This window comes from Salmo salar, chromosome ssa11, assembly GCF_905237065.1.
Source record: "Salmo salar chromosome ssa11, Ssal_v3.1, whole genome shotgun sequence".
Lineage (NCBI taxonomy): Eukaryota > Metazoa > Chordata > Actinopteri > Salmoniformes > Salmonidae > Salmo > Salmo salar.
Genome location: NC_059452.1, coordinates 18924056 through 18948885, shown reverse-complemented (window position 1 = coordinate 18948885; position 24830 = coordinate 18924056). Strand labels below are relative to the sequence as shown.

At 41.8% G+C, this 24830-nt stretch overlaps 2 protein-coding genes across 3 annotated transcripts; both read right to left on the bottom strand.

Moving 5' to 3' along the window:
- Positions 1–962: 962 nt before the first annotated feature.
- gcshb (glycine cleavage system protein H (aminomethyl carrier), b) lies at positions 963–5175 on the bottom strand. The gene is made up of 5 exons (XM_014126657.2): positions 4806–5175; positions 3087–3166; positions 2632–2695; positions 2409–2540; positions 963–2091 (listed from the first exon to the last, which is right to left on the bottom strand). The coding sequence occupies exons 1-5, from the start codon at positions 4954–4956 to the stop codon at positions 1994–1996; spliced, it is 525 nt and encodes a 174-aa protein (XP_013982132.1). The 5' UTR covers positions 4957–5175; the 3' UTR covers positions 963–1993.
- Positions 5176–7282: 2107 nt separating this feature from the next.
- kars1 (lysyl-tRNA synthetase 1) lies at positions 7283–18762 on the bottom strand. Of its 2 annotated transcripts, XM_014126658.2 has the most exons (15): positions 18491–18572; positions 12093–12281; positions 11773–11914; positions 11439–11604; positions 11239–11332; positions 10948–11134; positions 10666–10791; positions 10320–10439; positions 10071–10233; positions 9769–9942; positions 9587–9672; positions 9408–9493; positions 9108–9234; positions 8733–8876; positions 7283–7769 (listed from the first exon to the last, which is right to left on the bottom strand). In XM_014126658.2, the coding sequence occupies exons 2-15, from the start codon at positions 12233–12235 to the stop codon at positions 7695–7697; spliced, it is 1833 nt and encodes a 610-aa protein (XP_013982133.2). In that variant the 5' UTR covers positions 12236–12281; positions 18491–18572; the 3' UTR covers positions 7283–7694. The 2 variants fall into 2 exon arrangements, with proteins under 2 accessions (XP_013982133.2, XP_013982134.2); XM_014126659.2 differs by lacking the exon at positions 12093–12281 and having other exon boundaries at positions 18491–18762.
- Positions 18763–24830: the final 6068 nt, after the last annotated feature.

The window sequence follows — 24830 nt, the reverse complement described above, 5'->3', positions numbered from 1 at the left end:
GAGTAATAACGTGCTTTTCATACCGTAATCAAGCCCCAATACAACACATATTGAAACAATTAGTATGCATGCATGAAAGATGATTTGTTCAATAACTAATGGTCGTCCACTCAAATCTGATGTATTGCTTATGTATTTTTGTAGGTACACAAGGGGTCACTGCAGCCCCACAATAAAGTTACACACGTTTCACTTATGGACCCGTTTCAGACAGCCTATTTCTCAGAGTATCCCCCAATTTTCCATTGTCATTGTTGTAATAATTATGAATGACATGTTTTCAATGTAGGAGTGTTGTGCATCGAAATATTAAACCCTAATACTTTCTTGAAATCATAGTAAAGATATGCAGCACACACTTTTTAAAGTGCACATAAACAGCAACACCATCACTCTGCTCATTGGGTCAAGACAGGACCATCCCGAGAGGATCTTTTCTGTCCGACAGCCAAATGGTATTCTCCTGTAAAGAAGTAAAGCCCCATGCCCCTTCATAGTTAACGGATAAAAAAAATAAAGTCAAAGATTTGCTCAGTTTCTCTGCTACACTGATTCTGTGCCCACTTTTGCCATTAATCATTGACCAACCCTCCCCTGCACCTCATCTCTATCTTAATCTAAGGGCAAAAGTCAAGGTGTGCCGAGAGTCAATGTTAGCAACGAGAAGCGGCCAGTGTCATCAGCAGTGCTTCTCTATCCTCCTGGTTTTTCACGTTAGGCTTCAGAACAAAAAGTTTGCGTTTAAAGCAGGGTAATTTCTAGGAATAGGTCCACACACACCCTTCACAGAATGGGAAACTAGCCATTTACAATGTAAACTACTGTTCCATTAACTGACTGTGCTGATTATATGTTAATAAATCAGTGGTACTGTGTGGATATATTAAATGTGTTAATATCACTGGAGTGTAACTTTCGGTTACCAGTAGCTTGAATCACTTGAGTTGGAAAATACAGCAGCAGTATATCAAATCAAATTTTATTGGTCACATACAGTTTAGCAGAGGTTATAGCAGGTGCAGCAAAATGCTTGGCTTCCTAGCTCCTAACAATGCAGTAAAAGTGTCAAACAAGTACACAAATAATCAAAAACAAGATATCATGAATGTCAGGACAAATCAGTAATCCAAATGCAATCTACGCATATATAGGGCTACACCAAAAATATATACTAAGAATATGTATAGCAGTAGACATTAGTGAGCTATGCCACCATCCAGTATATAAATACAGGCAGTGTGTATAAACAGTGTAACAAAAAATGCAATATATCCCACATATTCCAGATGTTACCTCAAAATATGAAAATATCCCAAATATAATTGATTCTTGCTTCATTTGTGCTTTAGCCTTTTGTTCTAAAGAAGGTTATCTTGCTGAAGAATGTGAATCTACAAGTGTGGGAGTCTTTGGAAGTGCCAGGCTGCCAGCCAAAGTTCAGTTTTGACTAGTCTTGCATTGCCAGACACCAAATTAAGTTTTGACTATTAAATAATGACTTAAGGTGGTTTATGGAAGTAAGTGAATAGTACTGTATTCCATCCTTCCCACCAGATGGAATAGAAAAGTCATAATGAAAAAAAAAAATGGATTGTACGCTGTATTTATTGTCTCTGACTTCTCATTTACGATCACTTTCCAACCTGTTGCCACTTCTCTATTTTTTTTTTTCAGTCCAAACTAAGCACCTGAAATAATAAATCTTTGATTATTGTGCCAACAGGATTTATCGTTGTGCCAACAGGACATGGGAACAAACCCTTCAGGTTGTCTTGTGGTTTCATCAGCAATAAGCACCTAGATGAGCATTGTTAATTAACATTTTGGTTATCTTGGTGATGAAACAATTACAGGCAAAATAAATAGGGCTACTTTACATATCATTTTAGCTGAGATTTTACAGCCAGTCCAGATAGGATTAGTGTGAAAGACCTGTAATCATCATTAAAAAGAACATTTAAAAAAAAAAAAAGAACATGGAGAGCCGAGCAGTCTACTCATCAAGTGATTTGATCAATTTCTCATAGGAGCCATCGTCCATGAGGCCATCAAGTTCTGCAGGGTTGTCAATAGTCATCTTAATTAGCCAGCCTGGAAGTCAAAGAGCAGAGCAACCATCAGTAACATTGTCAGGAGATGGGGTTTAGTGTGTTGAATGATTATTCACCAACAAAAATCACATAAGGAGGTGGCAGGTACCCTAGCAGTTAAGAGCGTTGTGCCAGTAACCGAAAGGTCACTGGTTCGAAACCCCAATCTGAATAGGTGAAAAATCTGTCGATGTGTCCTTGAGCAAGACAACCCTAATTTGCTCATCTAAGTCGCTCTGGATAAGAGCGTCTGCTGAATGACTAAAATGTCAAACATACGCATCAACTGATTTCTCATGTAACCGTCTTGATACTCACCCCCTTCGTAGCAGGATTTATTCACTAGTCCAGGGTTGTCTGCCAGCTCTGTGTTGATTTCAGTTACCTCACCAGTCAGAGGAGAGTACAACTCACTAGCAGCCTTCACGCTTTCCAAAGCACCAAACTCCTCTGAAACACAGAGGACATGCATCACCCTCCTTATTGGCAACAAAGCACATTTACTTGTGGGAGGAAACTTAAACCTGAAAAAAAATCTCACCCATTTGTTCAAGTTTTTGCCCCACCTCAGGGAGTCCACAATACACCACATCACCTAATGCTTCCTACAATGGAGGGACACAAATTGTAACATTTTAGCAGATATTCATATTTGAAGTATACATTGAGGAAAATCTGGGAAGAATCCTAACGTGTAACTGATTTCATGAAGCATAAAATAAGGCCAATGAAAGTTGTGGTAAACTTAAAGTTATTGCACAAATATCAGATTGGCCCTCAAATTTTAAGCCAGGCATAATACAAGTAATCAATTACCCTAAACAATAGTCATACACATGTAAAATTGTATATGTCTTTGTATTGCAGGACAAAGTTCCAAAATAAATCTCTCAAGACAATACAGGCATTATGTAGACCAATAAATGTCAGATTATCAGTAATTTAGAAACAGCCGCACACTAAATCATTGATAAAAGTATCAACCAAACTGCCTACCTGAGCAAAATTGCTGATGCCAACTGTGCCAATTCCACCCTCTACTCGTACCCACTCATGCTTGTCTGTGAATTTCAGGGCTGTAAAAATAGACATTCACGTCAGATAATGGGATGCATGTGCATAGAAAAACCAGACTAATAACGTATTAGTACACTGACTAGTTGACACGGCCATAATCTTGAAAAACAAGTTCTGTGTTATATGAGTACACAATCAATTTAGTGTTTCCAAACTCTAGGGGGGTTACCCTAACTACGTACCCATCCCAAATCACACATTGCCCTTGTTATTGACTGTCCAAAGGACACTAATGTACTATGGACCAGAGCCAAAAAGTACTGTGCAAAACTGCAAACCTAATTTAAAATACTGCATGATGGCAAAAGATAACATTCATGTACTGCCCCACATTCAGCCCTGTAATGTCAAACAAGATGTGAATTGTATTACTATCACCATTGTGATGTCAAGTGCTCATACAATGTACCAGCATTCTCTAGCTATTACTGTACATTGTAGTATGGTTGTACACAGTATGAGTGGTGGGAGGGAGCACACACATTTAACAGTTCTCTATTGGTTGAAGTGAAACATCCTTCCTCTCTTCTGCTATGTAGACTGTTCCTTCTATTAAATTAACTAGTCATATTTTATATTATTTTGGACAAATATGTAATCCACATTATAAGCAAGAAACAATCAAATATGGTTTATGTCAAATGCTGTCAATCTTTCCCGATATGCTGGGGAGGAATTAAATGCCTCAGTTTCCAATGCTAGCATCAGATCATGCAGAAAAAAATACAGGTTTGAACCAGATTGTGAACTGTGCATGATGCTGGGGCATGGCTGGTTTGTCTGAAAGACTCAGGGGAGAGCCTTACCTTAATGGAGATCTTCAATATAATTTAGACTAAAACACCACACATGTATTTGCCATTTGCAGGCTACATATGTAGTAAATATGCTAAATAGAGATGTATGCTCAAATGTGTTACTCCTGACCAGCCCATGTCCAAACTCGTGCGTGACTTGCTGTATCTAATTATCCATTACATTGGGGCAGGAGACAGTGGGTGTCTGAGTGCCTAACAAGCCCTAATGTTTTTTAAAGACGGTGAAAAGCAGACCCAGCAAATCGTTGCAAGGTCAAGTTAAACCTCTGATAGGCTACACTGTAAAACATTGTTTAAGAAAATTAAAGCTTTAATCGACCTGGCTACCTTTGGGGACATCCCAGATAGCAGTTTATGGAAAGCGACCATATAATTCAAAATGTTACGGTTAAACCAAGCTATCGCGGGGAGCGTTGTTCGACAGGCTGGTCAGGGAATCCCAAAATTCCATAAAAACAAATCACTTGATTTCTGTCTGGGAATAACTAAGGATAGTTTACTTTTAGACCACGTAACGGCCAGCATTAGGCTACTTTTTATTTGTGCTATCGACCAAACTTTATCGTAGCAAGGCATGCGTTCTAAACTGCTTACAAAACTGGATATACTGATCACCAAATAAAATTAAAAAAAGTCGCAGTTCAAGCTCTCTGACGTGTAGAATTGTACCGTGGGAAAGTCACCAAAACAGCGTGAGATTATTCCCCCTCTGCGACTGGAATGCGTAGCCACAGACCCGTTAATCAATTGTGATGTTGACAAAAATCTAACATGCAACACTGAGCGTGCCAATTTGGGCAACATTGTAACAAATTGTTACCTGTGGACAGTCGCGAGGCCGTGCTCAGTGTCCGTACGGTGTTTGCCTTCCATAAGAGCCGATTTGCGGATATCTGTACAGGTCGAGAAAGCTGAAGCAGTACTGTGGAAAAGTTTGCAGAAAGGCACCGGAACGCTACTCTCATCGCCATCTTCACAGTGTTGGCCGAAATGATTACACATGCAATTGACTGAGTGGAACGCGCACAATCACCATTTGCGCGCTCTCGACATGAAATAGAAGCGGATTTTCAGCAGGACTTTGTGGAAGTTGGACCGTATTTGCCGATAAATTTTTTCCTTATATGGATACTGTCAAGGCGTAATAAATGCGCAACAGAATATTTCGGAAAATAATAGTTTTTTCCCGCATAGTTGGTAATGTTAGATTGTATTATGTCTATTGGTTTGTCTACTCTGCATCTTTAAGGCATTGTGGAACTAACCATAAGGTTTTGGGCGCGTTCCTCTGCCCAGGCGTTGCTGAAGCATTTCATATTTTACACTGCCTGGATATGTATTTTAACTATCAGCTAATCACATACGTTATAACAATCTGTCAATCGATGCCGTGGCACTCAACCATTGGTTGATTCATGCAACATCTGAACAGGGGAAGGCGATCATTCTCATTATGCTTGGTAGGTTATGACTCTAAATAGTTTTTCCTTCATGAATATTACAGCCCTAACCCCGTCACTGTTTCTTTTGTGTCCGTTTTCCATTGTACTGTAGTACACAACTGCTGAGATTGGGCAACAGTTCCTAGAACATAGTGTTCGTTTCATGTTAACTTATTCTGTGTTCCCGGTCCAAAATGACCGCCCCGTTATAGCTGATCATAATCCATAATAATCCATATATTATCACCTAAAGTTGTGTTAGATCTTTTTTATCAACTTAAGTTCTTGTGAACATTACAAGTTTTTAACTTCTACTTGCTATTTATGGCCTGTAGGCCTCATTGACCTGAGCTCATACAACTCATTTTGAGTAAAAAAAAGCATCATGTATGAATTATTTTGACTATAACAAATACTCAGATTAAACATATTGTGCTATTTATCAGACTACTTTGTGTCAAAGTTTAACAAGGACGCTCTCCTCCTCACCAGTGTCATGATTAAAGATAAGGTCAATAGCCTCACATACAGTATATCGTTTGGTCATTGTGCTGCCACAGAATGAATTGTGAGCAAGGCCTCAAAAAAGTTTTATATACCAGAGCTGAGAGAAAAGTTCTATATATTATTGAAACAATGTTGCGATTGCTTGTGAGAATGCCAACAGGTGTGGTTCCCATGGGGGAAAGATTCTATTGGGGAAAGGTTCCTTGTCATGGAACCCAAGAAGGGGAGTGAGGTGTGTGTGCTCAAACACACAAGCATGTGGGGGTATGGGAGAGGAAGTGTGTCCATCTGATGAATGGGCATGTGCCTGAACTCAATTTTATACACTAATTGTAGTCTCCCCATTCATTTCTTATGACCAGTCATTTTTGACCGGGAACACTACAGGTGTACAAAGTTAAATTTAACACCCAAAGTTTTATGAAAATCATCAAAATGTAGTTTGGGTGTTCAGATGCCCTGTGTGGACAGTCATGAAACCTTATGAAAATCAGATGAAATTAACTCAATTTTTCAGAGAGAACTTGTAAATCAGTCCAATTTGACCGGCACACAGCAGGAGGGTTAAACAAATGCTGGTTTTCTTGATAGATTTCACACTAGGGTCCTACAGTACTTTGCAGCATGACTAGAAAGTGACTGGACTGCATTCACTGGAAATGAACTTGCAGAACACATCTACTCACCTTGTGCTCTTCCTCCTCTAACCAAAGATATTGTACACAGGTCCTCCCACAAAATCCTTTTAGGGGTGGGGTGCACATTGGTCGTCAAGTATTCAGTCACCAGGGGTGTATTTATTACGTCTTACAGAAACAGTTTACCGTTTAACAAACAGAACGAAACGGATTGAGCTACCTGAATTGTCCAATAGAAACTAGTTTGTTTGGAAAACAGAAAAGACAAAACATTTTACATTTACGTCATTTAGCAGACGCTCTTATCCAGAGCGACTTACAAATTGGTGCATTCACCTTATGATATCCAGTGGAACAACCACTTTACAATAGTACATCTATATATTTTTGGGGGGTGGGGTGGGGGGTAGAAGGATTACTTTATCCTATCCCAGGTATTCCTAGAATACCTAGAATAGGTGGTCATTCTGCCATAGTGTTTCTATTGAACAAATTCTGGTACGTTCCTCCGTTTCGTTTGCTTCCGTTTAAGAAATGTTTTGCAACAGATTCTGCTGAATGACTTCACCCTTGGTTTATCCAAAAACGTATGAAAATGCACATAATGAAGACCATGGCTAAAAAACAGACCAGTAACGTAGGCCTACTACAACAGTATATCAGCTGCAGAGACATACTTTGACATGTAACTCAATCATGGGAATACAGAATCACATTTTTGTCAAATTTTATTTTTGTTCCAATGGGAGTTGTGTGGGTGAACAATGTTTTTTTGTTTGTAGTTGGACTGTATAGAATACAATAACACAACAAACATGTCCAGAAACCCTCATTCACTGACATTACATTGGGCTTGGATGTCCACCACACTAATGTGGGAAGACAGAAAAGAGACAAAGAGCAAGGTAATAAGAGCACACTATTGTAATGGAGGAAAAATTATTTAAGTAACTTATTTCCCTTAATAATGCAGATGGCAAGATTCAAACCATATGATAAAATGGAAAACAGTCAATGCCACTGGGACACATAGTGAGACCAACAGACCAATCTGATTATTTCCCCAGGCTTCATCACCATGCCAACCCCTGCAGAGATCTGCCAGCAGGCGAGGTCACAATACTACACAGAGGTGCCCTCTGTGAGAGGGGCTGTCTTGTTGTCATCAGGCTTCATGGCAGGGAAGAACAGCACCTCCTGTGAAACAAAATTAACATCAGGTGGTTTCACAGACACAGAGTCCTGCTGAAGTGCATTCAAGTTTGTAGTGTATTGCATGTGTAAACAAGCATCAAAACAGTGTCCCCTATTGCATAATAATAAACATGCATGCCTAAAGCCTTGTTCACATTGGCAGTTTGAAGCGACTCAAATGCAAATTCTTTTGCATCTTCGATTCAAATCTATTACTTTTCCTGCAGTCTGAACATCCAAAAAGCACATGGAATCGGATATTTCAAGCCACATTTCAAACCACCTCCGAAGGTGGTTTGAAATGTGGCTTGAAAATATCCGGTTCCATGTGCTACAGTACAATGGAAATAAGATACAAATCTGATTCCTGGCCAATCAACTTGTCTGAACACTCAAATCTGATTTATTGGTTTTTAGACTTATTTGGCATATCTTGTTGCTTGCTAGCTACTCGGTTGACAGTTTGATAAGAACACGTGGTAGCTAACGAGCTTGTTAATGGTTTACAAACAAATGACTGAATGTGCTAGAAAGCTAAACAGCTACCTAGCTAGCGGACTGCTGTGGCTAGCCAAAAGGGACTCCTTTTGAAAGGTGGATCATCTTATCCTTTGAGCCTTTTATAAGTGTTCTTACACTATGACTTTGAACATTTAAAGACATTGTTGTCACCTCAGCTGCTACATAACTTCTGAGTGATAGGAAGCACAAGCACCACCACCAATCAGCCTAGCCCACTGCGCACACACCAGTCATTACTATGACAACTAGCATAGCCATGTCCGCAAATGACTGCCATCTGTACACACACACACATGATTTGGTCACTTGTGAATTCCTGTTTGAACAGTCAGTATTGCAAAATAGACTTGAAAAACGACATTGATTTTAGCATTAAGGCCTACAGTGCTTTAGAGATTGCACATGATCTATATTGGCATCTGTCTGTATGCATTATGACTGTACCTTGATGTTGTTGGAGTCTGTGAGGAACATGGTAAGGCGGTCAATGCCCATGCCCCAGCCAGCAGTTGGTGGCAGGCCATACTCTAGTGCCGTGCAGAAAGTCTCATCAACGGACATGCTCTCGTCATCACCCTCTGCCTTGGCCTAATAAAACACAAAAATACACACAGGAGCTAGATGAGAAACCAAAACTAAATAGCTCATCAAGATTTACAGGGTGGTGACTCAAACAGGAAAATATCACAAAGAAAATGAAGCACCAACGGTAACTAAGTTGACGTAAGGAAAGAATCTTTGGGAAATGTGTCAGTTCAGTGGCCCCTACTACTACATCGTTTCTAGCATTACTCCGCCGACTCGCCCAGGCACACTGACCTTAGCCTGTTGCTCAAAGAGCTCCCTCTGTCTGATAGGGTCGTTCAACTCAGTGTAGGCATTACAGATCTCCTTCTTCAATACAAACAGCTCAAAACGCTCCGTCAGGCCTTTCTCTGACCGGTGCCTGTATGGGGAGAGATCAAGGAGAGCATAGCTAGAGACATCAGCATTGACGAGCAGGGGGCACTGCAATACCTAGGACTCTGTTTCAAATGGTAACCTGCAGTCCATTGGAATGTGAATAAGAGCATCGTTGCTTGTTTTTAAATGAGTGTAATATGGATAGGAAGAGCTCACCACTTGGCCAGGGGGCTCATGATCTGTGGGTGGTCACAGATGAACGTGGGGTTGATACACGTGACTTCCAGGAAGTCTCCCACCAACTGCAGGGATAAACATCAACTTCAGTTTAGTCGTGATGTCAACAACACAGAAGGGGTATAGGAGGGTTTCCTGATGTAGATTAGAAAAGGCACCTTGTCAAGGAGGCGGGCAGTGGTTCTAGGAGGAGGGCACTCCACTCCTTTCTGGGCACACAGTTCATCAAAGAATTTACGGGTCCCTGGGGTGGGTGGAAAGGGACAGGTCAGTAAGACAATTCTATAATTATATAGAGGTATAGCTGTGGCACTGTACTGACCGGCATTCATTATCTTACCGTCACTGTCGTAGGTGTCAGCAGCTGGGAACTTGACGCCCATCTCCTTCTCCAGGTCGTGTGTCATGCTGACCCTCCTGAAGGGAGGAGTGAAGTCGATCTCATAGGTCGGGCCCTCTGGACCCTCTGGATGATACTTCACTTTGTACCCTCCAGTGATGTGCTTGACCATCCCTGATGGGAAGAGAGAGAGCAGACCAGTTAGTAATGGAACTTAGCAGCTACATACCTACATGTCACTGTGAGTAACACTATATATTCACATTCCAGAATGATGAAGCAGAAACACCCCCTTCATTCACCCGAGAGAAGCTTCTCTGTGATATCCATCAAGTCATGGTAATCTGCATAGGCCATATAGAATTCGCAGGTGGTGAACTCTGGATTGTGGGTGAGGTCAATGCCTTCGTTTCTGAACTGCCGTCCAATCTCATACACTCTGTCAATCCCCCCAACCACAAGCATCTGGGGAAAGAAGACACGGAAATATGAGCATGGAGTTGAAAGTGTTTTTTCATGTGTTATTGGTCCTTCCTCGGGGGACATGTTACCTTGTGGTAGAGCTCAGGAGCGATCCTCATGTAAAGGTTCATGTCTAGGTCGTTATGGTAGGTCACAAAGGGTTTGGCCACGGCCCCACCAGGAATCAGGTTCATCATGGGCGTCTCAATCTGTAAGAAACGTGTGTTGTGGTTTTAAAGTCTCAGTTACCTATCTCCATCTATCACCCATACCCTGTTTGTGAAAAAGAAACCTTTAAAATAACTTTCCACATCAAAGAGAAGACAGCTTTACCCCTCTTGAACTCTTAACCTGAACTCCTCCACACTCCAATGTAATTTTCCTGACAGACCTTTTTAAAAAACACAAGTGCCCCCTAGTGGCCATTTCCCTCACCTCCAGGAATCCCAGCTCATCCAGGAAGCTGCGGAGGTAAGTGATGATCTTGGCACGTGTTACAAACTTCTGCCTCACATAGTCATTGAGAATCAGATCCAGGTATCGCTGGCGGAATCGTGTTTCCTGGAGGCAATGGGTTAGAGAAAGTGTGAGGATCCCTAAAAATGGTCATTTCTTCTGCAGGTTACATGAATTAAAGGTGTCCTGTATCGTCTCTCATTCATATGAAGGCCTGACATGTTTTATGTATGTCCACTACAGGATTGTGAAGGTGCTCACCTTGTCCTTGAGACCAAAGTGCAGGTGGGGCAGCATGTGCAAGCAAGGTGAAAGCAGGGTCATCTCTATGGGAATGATGCTCAGCTCGCCCTTTTTGGTCTTCCCTGGGTTACCACGAACACCAATGATGTCACCACGCCGCAGCTTGTTGTTGATGCGCACAAACTCCCCTTCAGACTTGTAGCTCCTGACAGGGAAGGAAGATGGACAGACGGGGTTAGAAAAGAAACATGTGGGAGGTATTTGAGCTCCCATGAGTAGTAGAGTTCTAGGAAGGACCGTGTTCTGTACCTGTTGGTTGCCATAACTTGCAGCTTGACGCCTTCCCCTCGCAAGTCATAGAAGATTAACTTGGCCCCGGACTCTCTCTTGGCATGGACACGACCTGCCAACAACAGAGTTTCACATATGTCAAAAATACAGATTGACCATCAAATGACAACATCATATTATTTAAAATCACAATATTTGAAAACAGTTGTTGTCAGTACCTGACACATTGAGGACAATGTCTGTTAGCTGGTCTCCAGGCTGTAGGTGGTTGTATTTCTCAATGAAATCTGTGAGCGACAGATCTACATTGTACTTGTGAGGGTATGGGTCCTCTGCTGTGCCCTTCAGAGCCTGGATGGCTTGAGTGCGGATCTTAAAGTATTGCTATTGGGATAAACATGAGGTTAGGGCAAATGTACAAGAGCTCAATTACTGCAGCCCTATTTTTGAGAAATATATATTTTTAATCTTCTACTAAGATCAGCAGTCAAATGTTCTGAAGCAAATCACAAGAGGGAGGGAAGGACGATCATAAACATCCATATAGCTCACGTTAGGGTCCAGGGTCTCCTCATCTGCCCCGTATGCATTCTGAACTGCCTGGTCATTGGTCTCCTTCTGCTCAACCTGCTCTTTGACTTTGGCTTCCTTCTCAGATGCCTTCTTCTCAGCTTTCATTCGCCTCTTCAGCTCACTGACAACAACAACAACGACACAGAGGGTAACATCAGGATATCTCGTGGACTCAGCATTGAGGTTAAGGGGACTACTCGGGAGACTACTTTATAAAGCCATACAAGTAACGCCTAAAAAGGGAATCATTCATGACAAAAGGTTAGTTGTTTTTCTCACTGAACGGAAAAGCCACCAACCTTTTGTCACCTCGCCAGCGATTCCCCTGAATTAGAGCTGGGACTGACACTGTGCTGGGGAGAGCGAACTTTACCCCCTGAGCCCTGACCCCAAAGGCTTGACACACCTGGTGCCTGGCAGTCCTGACCACCAGAGTCAGCATGGTGATGCAGGCTGACCTACTGTGCTACACCAGTCAATGACCAGACCTGGAGAGAGACACACACACACACAGCTGACTTATTTCTGTGAATTTGAAACATGGGACCAACACTTTACTTGTGTTTATATTTTTGTTCAGTGTAAACGGGTCGTAAACTGGTGTAAAGTAAGTAGAAATACTTTGAAGTACTACTTAAGTAGTTTAAAGTCGCAGGACTTTGCAGTTCGAAAACTCTGCCGTCATTTTCATATGGCCCTGAGATATATCGGGGGTGTCCTCTCTATAAAAGTCTGGCCTCACACCAAAACACAGATTTAAACTATCATTCAAAATGAACAACCAACCCATGTCAATGTTGATATCCTATTTCGGGTTGTGATTCGGTTAAATAACAAAGCAACTGACTTGCTTCTTTCCTGTTTCGCCAGCCTCCCAGAATCTCCATCCGAAATTGCAGAAATTCCAGAATGACTGAATTCTCTTCTAACCAGTGATGTAAAAATGCTCATATTCCGTGTGTCATTTGAATAGGGAACTGACAGCATTTTAGCAACATTACTTTTATTTGTATTTATTTTTACATTTTCTGACAATGTGACCACTTGGATATGGTCATTTCCACGTCTTATTAAATTCATAGAATGTTTGGGAACAACATTTGAAAACTATCGCAATATAGAGTGGGAAAGTGACCATCCATTTGGAAAATTAATAGATACTGCAGTAAATAATTTACAAAAAAAAAAACATCTGTCTCTCCCAGGACCGGAGTCTACCCAGACCGGTGCAGAATAAGCAATCAAAGCCAACAGTAGGCCTTTATGCCACACAGGTCTCCTATCGTTCACTTTGAACTGGACTGTGTTTACAAGCAGTATCAACGGCGCGATTTTAGATCATTAGAAAGCATTCGCCAAAAGCCACAAAATACACCTGAATGGATTTCTACAAATATTTGAATACTATGGGAGTCCTATTGATCAAACAACCATGAAAAGGTAGGCTCCCTCTCCCTTAGTTATGCACATAACAACAGCAAGATCAACAACTAATGCTATCCAGAGCGAGATTAGATAAACCCTCTTAAACTTTTTAAGATAGTTAGCCGTCAAAATTGCACTGAAACGATGGGGAATAGTAGCCTGCTCGTACTTCTGCAGCTTGCCTGGCAATGCATGCTTGTCCCCAACCCACGTTTTGACAACAATGGGAACTTTCCGGCACGCACAGTTGATCGATGCCAAATACATTTGATTGACAACTAAGGGTGCGTTGGTAAATTACCTTCAGTGTGTCAGTGCGCTCTGGGTCGTTCGCAAATTCAGCGCATTGTCAGATTGTCTGTTCGTAAATTCAGAGTGTTTTGCTCTCCAAGTATTCAGAGCCACACACACACACCTTACGCTGGACGCTGTGGCTGAGGACTTGAGTTGATCTGAGCGTTCCTCACAATGGCAGTCAAGCACCAAGTCAACTGGCTACCTCACTCTTGACCATTTTACTCACCCTAGCAGAGCTGGTTAGGCGGTTTACATGTTATTTAGAGCGTTAGTGACTAACTGTGCTAGTGGCAACAATTCATCAGTTATTCTGCGCTCTGGCATATTCAGACGAGAGTGCTCTGAAATCGGAGTAGATGGCCAGAGTGAATTTACGAATGCAAGAGATACGCTAACTGCATAATTGTCGTTCAAGTTCAGCATAGTTAACTAGATAGCCAGCAATGCGATTCACATTTATTGCTAGCTAAACAAATGACACCTGTATCTCTAGTTGTAGCCACCGAAAAATAATATGTGGAAAAAGGTCAGTCACTCATCCAATGACATCCTCCTTACCTACCTAGCTTAGCTACCTACCTACCTACCTACCTACCTACCTACCTACCTACCTACCTACCTACCTACCTACCTACCTAGCTTAGCTACCTACCTACCTACCTACCTACCTAGCTTACCTAGCTACCTACCTAGCTTACCTACCTACCTAGCTTACCTACCTACCTAGCTACCTACCTAGCTACCTAACATTAGGCACCATGCTTTTAGCTTGCTAAATAAATAGCTACATATATAGATATGCTAGCCTATTAGCCACGTTATGACTGACTTGTGATCATTGCCCTTGCTAGTTATATCGTATTGCAATTTCCAGGATTAGTTACATTTCTTCGTATTTGTTGAGTAGTTAAAGTGCTGTCAGTTCAACTCTAAACAGTGCATACAACCCAATCATTTGCCCCCGTTCTATTGATGTTAATGTGATATGAGTGATTAACAAAATAGTGTTGTGTTAAACTTTCCGCATTGGCAACCCACTTTTTAAAAAATGCAACAATCCAACATGTAGCTGGCTGTTTTCTACAAGTTGTCCTCTAACCAGTGATATGCACATTATTCCCAGATTCCATGTGTTTTTTCAGTAGGGTTCCTTTGAACAGGATTTGCAACCTGACCCCCCACCGTGTTCTATTGATTACAACTTGAAATCGATATGAGTGATTGACAAATAAGTGTTGCATTTCCCTTTGTTTTGGCGAACCCCAAATCAAAACGTGACCCGTTTCAGGAAGCTAGGCGAATGCGCAAGTCGCTAATTCACAGGTGAGGCATTTAAATGTAAAATATTTTTGGGGATAAAAATATAAATGCATTTTTGCTACTACTTTCATCACTTTTAGTCTTGAAATCTTTGGTTGTTTACTACACTACTCACTCTGTTTAGCACATGGCCTCACATGTGAATCCTTAAAGAGATTGGTGGGGATAGGCTCAAGGAGGGTGTGAACTATGCTGAATGGGTGTAGACAAAGAGCTCTCCAGTAGGTGTACCTAAACATTCAATTGCCATGCATGAATTTAAATGTATGCTCTGGATAAGAGCGTCTGCTAAATGACTAAAATGTAAAATGTAAAAATGTTCTCAAAAGTTTCAATAGTATTCTAATTAAATCAGGTAAAAACTGCTGACAGTCCAAAATTTGCTGTGATTGATTTATTTTGATGATATACCTGACATCGTGAAAACAGCTTTGTCCTGTCTAATCACGTTAGTTTTTTTTAGTTTTTTTTTTAAATCAAGCATTTTCTTTGACTTTTGATAATGAAGTACAGTTGAAGTCAGAAGTTTACATACACCATAGCCAAATACATTTAAACTCAGTTTCACAATTCCTGACATTTAATCCTAGTAAAAATTCCCTGTCTTAGGTCAGTTAGGATCGCCACTTCATTTTAAGAATGTGAAATGTCAGAATAGAGAATTATTTTATTATTTATTTATTTCACATTCCCAGTGGGTCAGAAGTTTACATACACTCAATTAGTATTTGGTAGCATTGCTTTTAAATTGTTTATCTTGGGTCAAACGTTTTGGGTAGCCTTACACAAGCTTCCCACAATAAGTTGGTTGAATTTTGGACCATTCCTCCTGACAGAGCTGGTGTAACTGAGTCAGGTTTGTAGACCTTCTTGCTTGCACACACTTTTTCAGTTCTGCCCACACATTTTCTATAGGATTGAGGCTTTGTGATGGCCACTCCAATACCTTGACTTTGTTGTCCTTAAGCCATTTTGCCACAACTTTGGAAGTATGCTTGGGGTTATTGTCCATTTGGAAGACCCATTTGCAACCAAGCTTTAAATTCCTGACAGATGTTTTGAGATGTTGCTTCAATATATCCACATTTCCCTCCCTCATGATGCCATCTATTTTGTGAAGTGCACCAGTCCCTCCTGCAGCAAAGCACCTCCACAACATGATGCGGCCACCCCCATGCTTCACGGTTGGGATGGTGTTCTTCGGCTTGCAAGCCTCCCCCTTTTCCCTCCAAACATAATGATGGTCATTATGGCCAAACAGTTCTATTTTTGTTTCATCAGACCAGAGGACATTTCTCCAAAAAGTACAATCTTCGTCCCCATGTGCAGTTGCAAACCGTTGTCAGGCTTTTTTATGGCGGTTTTGGAGCAGTGGCTTCTTCCTTGCTGAGCGGCTTTTCAGGTTATGTCGATATGGGACTCGTTTTACTGTGGATATAGATACTTTTGTACCCGTTTCCTCCAGCATCTTCACAAGGTCCTTTGCTGTTGTTCTGGGATTGATTTGCACTTTTCGCACCAAAGTACGTTCATCTCTAGGAGACAACGCATCTCCTTCCTGAGCGGTATGACGGCTGCTTGGTCCCATGGTGTTTATACGTGCGTACTATTGTTTGTACAGATGAACGTGGTACCTTCAGGCGTTTGGAAATTGCTCCCAAGGATGAACCAGACTTGTGGAGGTCTATAATTTATTTTCTGAGGTCTTGGCTGATTTCTTTAGGTTGTTCCATGATGTCAAGCAAAGAGACACTGAATTTGAAGGTAGGCCTTGAAATACATCCACAGGTACACCTCCAATTGACTCAAATGATGTCAATTAGTCTATCAGAAACTTTTAAAGCCATAACATAATTTTCAGGAATTTTCCAAGCGGTTTAAAGGCACAGTCAACTTAGTGTATGTAAACTTCTGACCCAATGGAATTGTGATACAGTGAATTATAAGTGAAATAATCTGTCTGTAAACAATTGTTGGAAAAATTACTTGTGTCATGTACAAAGTAGATGTCCTAACCGACTTGCCAAAAATATAGTTTGTTAACAATACATTTGTGGAGTGGTTGAAAAACAAGTTTTAATGACTCCAACATAAGTGTATGTAAACTTCCGACTTAAACTGTACATGGCCTTACATGTGTATCCTTAAAGAGATGGGTGTGGCTAAGGCTTAAGAGGGTGGGAACTATGCTGAATGGGTATAGAGAAATAAGTGCTCTCCAGTAGGTGTACCAAAACATTCAAGGGCCATTTTGTCAAAAGTGGGGTTACAAGGTAACCAGTGTATGAATCCACTAGTCTGTATTTTCATCTAATGTAAAAAACACAATTTCAAATGTTGCTACATAAGACCGAATTGAGGTGGTGGGTCAAAAATGCATCACTTCAGAATGTAGCTGGCTGTCTTCAACAGGTTGTCCTTTAAACCAGTGATAGTATTTCCAGTTTCCGTTTTTTTTGTGTTGGTTTCAACAGCGCATACAACCTGATTTCCCCCTTAAATCGCTATGAGTGTTTCATATATCACAAAATGTGTCTGCATATTGATTTGGACACCTAAACTCTGTTTTGACATTGAGCTATTTATCAAAAGTTCTTGTCAACACATAAATAGCATATCAGTATGACCTGAACGGTTGGTTTAGTCGGCAAGCAGCAACAGCATCATTTTCAATTTGTTTTAGGAATAACAATGGAACTTAATTCATTTCCAATTAAATCAGGTTAAAACTACTGAATGAGTCCAAAAACATGCTGTGATTTTGTTTGATAAACCAGTTCACTATTTCAGATATACCCTGTCTAGTCAGTGTTAAAAAAAAATTAAAAAATCGTGCTGTCTGTTTTGCCTAATATAAGTAATACAAATAAAAAATAAATTCTTTTGAGAATTAAGTATAATAAAAAACAAATACTCAGACTTTTACACAAGGAATACTTTACTCTAACTTTCACTTGACTCATTTTCTATTAAGATATCTTTACTTTTACTCAAGTACGACAATTGGGTAATTTTTCCACTGAGTAGGAATAACTTTTTCACTTTCATTCTGAGCTGATCAGTCAGACCACGTAGCCTTGAAGTAGCTAGCTAAATCCACTAGCTAGCAAGACGTCCCATTATAGAAGTGGGATTATAGGATAATTAGCTTGGATGCATAAAGCTGATGAGTTCAATGTTTCCCCACATAAATAGCATATCAGTATCACTTGAAAGGTTGGTGAATTTGGCAAGCAACTCATTACTGTAAAGCTAAAAAGGCAAACACTACTTTAGCTAAAACGTGGTCTTGTTCAACCTACATGAAACCAAGAAACTTCAAATCAGCAAATAACCTTTGGTAATTTGTACGATGGAATATGGGTTCTGTAGTCATCTACTCACAGAATAGGACGATAAGCATGCATACGTGCACATTAAAGGACTACAAGTAACACGCATGATATGCAATTTGAACCGAATGGACCATTGGAATTTGTATGCACATTCGCTATGGTCAACTTGTTTTTCCATCGTGCTTTATCCGACCTGGTGCAACAATATCCTACAACTTTTATTGTTTAATAACAAGGATGTGATCCACACACACCATCAAAGTGTTGCAAACGTCTTCATAAATGCTGTCCAAAAAACGAGTGAATCGACAATGGCTTACTTTTTGCTGAGTTTCTCTGCATCCACCTCGGTAACGTCTGCCATCTTCTTTTTCTCCTTCGCTAGGCTTTGTCGGGCGTTGGCATCCAACGTTATGGTGCATTACCGCCACCTACTGTATTGGACAGTGGGCCAGGAAGAAACTAAATTCTACCTGCCAGCCACGTTTCTCTTAAAAAATATTACAAAATATTTGAGACTGTATCTAATGACGTTCAACTCAATATACTCTTTAAACTAATTTCCTGTATTCCCTTCTCCCTCATACTAGATATCAGCCTCTCTCTTTCCCTCTCATACTTCCCACACTGTATCAATACATGCTCCACTATCTCTGTTTCGAAATCAAATAAAATACAAATGTATTTGTCACATGAGCTGAATACAACAGCTGTACTGTAAAATGCTTACTTACAAGCCCTTAACCAACAATGCAGTTTTAATTAAACGAATGCAGTTTTAAGAAAAATATTTACTAAATTAACTAAAGAAAAAATAAATAAAAGTAACAATAAAATAACAATAACGACGCTATATACAGGGGGTACCGGTACCGAGTCAATGTGCGGGGGTACAGGTTAGTCGAGGTAATTGAGGTAATATGTCCATGTAGGTACATGGTACATTATCTATGCATAGATAATAAACAGCAAGTAGCAGCAGAGTAAAAAAGGGGGGGATCAATTCAAACAGTCCGGGTAGCCATTTGATTAGCCGTTCAGCAGTCTTATGGCTTTGGGGTAGAAGCTGTAAAGAAGCCTTTTGGACCTAGACTTAGCGCTCCGTTTCCGCTTTCCGTGCGGTAGCAGTGAGAATAGTCCATGACTAGGCTGGCTGGAGTCTTTGGCAATTTTTAGGGCCTTCCTCTGCCTGGTATAGAGGTCCTGGATGGCAGGAAGCTTGGCCCCAGTGATGTACTGGGCCGTACGCACTACCCTCTGTAGCACCTTGCGGTCGGAGGCCGAGCAGTTGCCATACCAGGCAGTGATGCAACCAGTCAGGATGCTCTCGATAGTGCAGCTGTAGAACATTTTGAGGATCTGAGGACCCATGCCAAATCTTTTCACTCTCCTGATGGAGGGTTTCCTACCAAATGTAAAGTCTTATTCACAGGGGCGAAAATCTGATATCAACTTTGGAGGGGACAATTACATTACATTTTCTCAAGAGCAATTCCTGAGGGGGACACCAAAAGTAGTGCTGTAACACATAGCCTACGTTTAATATGGTAAATGTATATTGAGGAACCAAAGAAATAAGGTGTTTGCCGTACTCCTAACTACCGGTACCCAAAACTACACAACTAATCACAACAGCAATACCATTGCCTTTAACAAATCTTAGTTCAGTCACCAGTTTAAGTTGAGAGTGGGGGTATCCATGGCATTTTCCAATTATGTTCCTATTTTACAAGTCAAAAAAATTGAGAACCTTTCATAATGTTGCCAAACAAAGACTCAACAAACTTACCTGAGACTCCCTGTCTCTGCCAGTCTGTCCCTGCATATCTGTCCCCAACTCTGCTGTCTGTGTGCCATCTGTTGCCTGCTCTGCCTAATGACATCATTGTGAAACATTTCCATTAGAATTTCATTTATTTCTTATGAACATTTTATCAACTAGTCTTTGAGATATTAGGCTACTAGGGTTCTTTGCGTTTTGGTGTACTGAAAAATACTCTGAGGTCCGTCTTTTTTCTGCCATTTTTCTGCCATTTTTCTACCTGGTTGGCTACACACACACAGTATGTAGGTTATTTACAGTAGGAGATGGGCTTCTATCATCTTATCTTCTATCATTCTATATGGGCTTCGATCTAAAAGGTAGCTAGCAAATGTGAAACGGATTGCAGTGACAAGAGTTGACAGCTGTATGAGTTCACCATTTACACAACATAAGCTGCAACCTTTTGTAATTTTAATCGTTTGTTTCATATTGGCTGGCTTCTAACAATAGCTGAATTTGCAAAGCTAGCGAGCACCAATTCAGTGGTGTTTGCTATAATCTTTGCTACCCGGGTTAAATAAAGGTGAAATAAAATATATAAATAAAAGTTCCCTTGCGACAATTTAGCTTTTGCAACGAGACCATTAAATATATTTAAAACAATGTTAGAAGAGAGTGTAGTTCTGTTCAGTTTATCGCTAACCTTATCACAGGGACTTTGAAGCACTAACTTACCTGCATGCTGATCTTGGAATAAATTGACGATAGCAAAGATTCCATCTTTGACGACACCACATAATTGGAATAGGTACTAGCTAGCTTAATAGTTAATATTTGCGCGCTAGCTCTGCATATTCAGCTAGTGTGTGCGCGCGATTGACTGGATTAACCTCACGTCAGTTACGTGCATTGAGTGCCTTTCAGACAGTAGATACGACCTCTACGTTACCTAGCAAGCTAAAGAACTGGCAGTGGATCAAACCATTGTGAGGCAAAGGGTGGGGGTTCGCAATCTTTTGAAACTTAAAAACAAGCTATTAAGTGTCTATAATCAGCATAATTGCTTTCATTGCGTATTATTAATATTATTTAAATTACATAGTTATTATTTCAGTGATATATTGGGGGGGACAAATCATATTTTTCCCAGGATGGGGGGGTCGTGTCCCCCCCGTCCCCCCCCGGGATTTCCGCCCCTGCTTATTCAACTGGCTGTGTCCCAGCCTTAATCTAAAAATAGCCTCCTCTCTTCTGTCCATTCCTGCCGTCCTCCCCTCCCCGACTTTCTTCTGTACTTGCAATAAATGCCTGCTCTTAGTAACTCTATTCCACTGCTCCTGCCATCTCTGCATCGTCATTGTCCGTATCAGGGGTTTTGCCTCTGCCTTGCTCATTGAAACTACAACATCAACATCCCCGAACAAAGCCAGTACATCAACTGTCTCTTTCCCCTACACCCCAACATGGACTGGAACCCAAGTAAATGTTATCTGTATACCCGTTTATCTAATCCTGCAATGGGCTTGTAGTACATCATAAAGCAGGCATTGTCTGCTACGTGATCTAAAGGACTGAAGACTCATCAACAATGCACATGAATCAGAGCAAATAGCTACTCTGTCTGGCTTGACTTCCTCCATCCACTGCAAGGCCAACAGTATGGCCATCAGCTCTGCCGTATATAGAGCGAGATGATCTGTAATACGTTTCTTGACTCTCACCCCACATTCCTGCACTACAAATGCTGACCCAGTGTGTCTGTCCTTGGATCTTTTGAACCATCTGTGTAAATGGCCACAAAATCTTGATACACAGTATCCGGATGTCTCTTAAACAAATCAGACGGATCAACACCCTCCCTATCTTTCTGTAGTCTCTCCAATACTTCTAGATCAACTACTGGAGGCGGGAGTAGCCATGCTGGGTTTACAGGAGTAGCTACCGTTGTACTAAACTCCCTTCCATACATCTCCCTCGCCTGAGTATTACCCACCCACCCAAAGCTTGTGTTCTGTCCTCGCTCATGTTCCCAGCATACCTGTAAAATCCCTTTCGCAGGATAAGACACCCCATGTCCCTGTAGGTTGACCCAATAATTCAGATGCTGTCTCCTAATCTGCAATGGCACGTCCTCCATCTCCACCTGTAGCGCAGACACTGGGGAGGTCGAAACGCCCCACTACATATTCTGAGTCCTTGCCCCTGTATGACATCTAGACTTTCCAATGAGGTCCGGACTGCCGAACCATACGCTATACTGCCATAGTCTATTACAGATCAGATGAATGCAACATGCATGGTCCTCAATGAGGAGCGCCCATCCCCCACTCCTTCCCCGTCAGACAGCGCATCACATTTAGCACCTTCTTACACTTTCCCACCACTCTCTCAATGTGTTCTGCCCAGGTCAGCCTAGTGTCAAAGTACACCCCAAAGAACCTGAAGGCCCCCACCCACCCCAAGTTTCTCCCATATACTGTAACCTAAAGCATACCTCATCACCCACCTTCCTCCTGGTAAAGAACACTGAGTTTTCTCTACAGAGAACCTGAATCCCCACATTAATGCCCACCGCTCTACCTCATCTATTGCCTCCTGTACCTTCCTGACTATGTATGGCACATTTCTTCCCCTCTTCCATAAGGCGCCATCATCTGCAAATAACGACCTCCCAATATCCGGCCGTACCTGAGAGTACATCAGTGATCATGAATGAAAACAACAAATGCCTAATTACGCTCCCCTGCGGTGTACCATTGTCCACCAGGTAGCTGCCTTGTCCTTCCCATCTGGACAAGAGGAATACCTATGTAAGAATGCTGTTCATTGACTATAGCTCAGCCCTCAACACCATAGTACCCATCAAGCTCGGGCCCTGGGTCTGACCCCCACCCTATGCAACTGGGTCCTGGACTTCCTGACGGGCCACCCCCAGGTGGTGAATGTAGGAAACATCATCTCCACTACGCTGATCTTCAACACAGGGCCCCAACAAGGGTGCATGCTCAGTCCCCTCCTGTACTCCCTGTTCACCCATGACTGCGTGGCCACTCACACCTCCAACTCAATCATCAAGTTTTCAGACGACAACAGTAGTAGGCCTGATTACCAACAGTGACGAGACAGGCTACAGGGAGGAGGTGAGGAGCCTGGTGGAGTGGTGCCAGGAAAATAACCTCTCACTCAATGTCAACAAAATTAATAAGCTGATCATGGACTTCAGGAGACAGCAGAGGGTGCACGCCCCTATCCACATCGATGGGACCGCAGTGGAGAAGGTGAAAAGCTTCAAGTCCCTTGAAGTACACATCACTGGCAACCTGAAATGGTCAACCCACACAGACAGTGTGGTGAAGAAATAGCAACAGCGCCTCTTCAACCTCAGGAGGCTGAATAAATTCGGCTTGGCCCCTAAGACCCTCACAAACTTTTACAGATTCACAATTGAAAGCATCCTGTCGGGCTGTATCACCGCCTGGTACGGCAACTGCACTGCCCGCAACCACAGGGCTCTCCAGAGGGTGGTGCAGTCTGCCCAATCCATCACCGGGGCTACACTGCCTGCCTTCCAGGACACCTACAGTACCTGATGTCACAGGAAGGCCAAAAAGATCATCAAGGACATCAAACACCCGAGCCACAGCCTGTTCACCCCACTATCATCCAGAAGACGAGGTCAGTACAGGTGGATCAAAGCTGGGAAGGAGAGACTGAAAAACAGCTTCTATCTCAAGGCCATCGGACTGTTAAATAGCCATTACTAGCCGGTTACCACCCGGTTACTCAACCCTGCACTTTAGAGGCTGCTTCCCTATGTACATATCACTGGTCACTTTAATAATGGAAGACTAGTCACTTTAATTATATTTACATACTGCTTTACTCATTTCATATGTATATACTGTATTTTAGTCAATGACATTGCTCATCCTAATAATGATATATTTCTTAATTCCATTCTTTTGTTTTTAGATGTGTGTATTGTTGTCAATTGTTAGATACTACTGAACTGTTGGAGCTAGGAACACAAGCATTTCGCTACACCCGCAATAACATCTGCTAAATATGTGTATGTGACCAATACAATTGGATTTGATTTGCTAGACTTCCCCACCCTCACCTGTATAGACCTTCCAAACAGGAAATCCTTTATCCAGTTGTACGTTCTTCCTCCTACCCCCATAATATCAAGCTTGATTAACAACCCCTCCTTCCATGTCATATTATACGCCTTCTCCACATCAAAAAAGACAACAACATTCTCCTTGTTCACCTGAGTCTTCCTGACCTCTGATTCTAAGCAGAGCACTGTATCCATAGTTCCCCGCCCCCTTCCTGAACCCACTCTGTGGTGATACTAGCCCCTTGCTCTCCAGGAAGTAAGTTAGCCTCGCTGTAATCACACGTTCCATAATCTTTCACACGTGATGTTAAAGCTATTGGCCGATAGCTTGTTGGCCTCACTGGGTCTTTCCCTGGCTTCCGGATTGGTACCACTACTGCCTCCTTCCAGCTGCCTGGTAGTTTCTCCTCCTCCCACACTCTGTTGTACAACACCAATACCTTATCCAGTGCCTCATCACTAAGATGGGCAAACATAACATAGCACACCTCATCTTTCCCAGGTGAAGATAACCCAGCCTTGCCTATTGCCCTTTTCACCTCTGCCATGGTGCATTCAACACATCATTTACATCCTCCCTCTTATCCAGCACTCCTGGGTGCTCCTCTCTCGTTCTCTCTCTCCCCCTCCTCTGACAAATTTGCCGAGCTATGCACTTGGACAAACGCTCTGGCCATCCTCCCCACTGGATAATTTCACTCCCTTCTAACCTCACTTCTCCCACAGGTGTCGCCCTTCCAATGGTGTCACAGAACCGACGCCAACATGACCT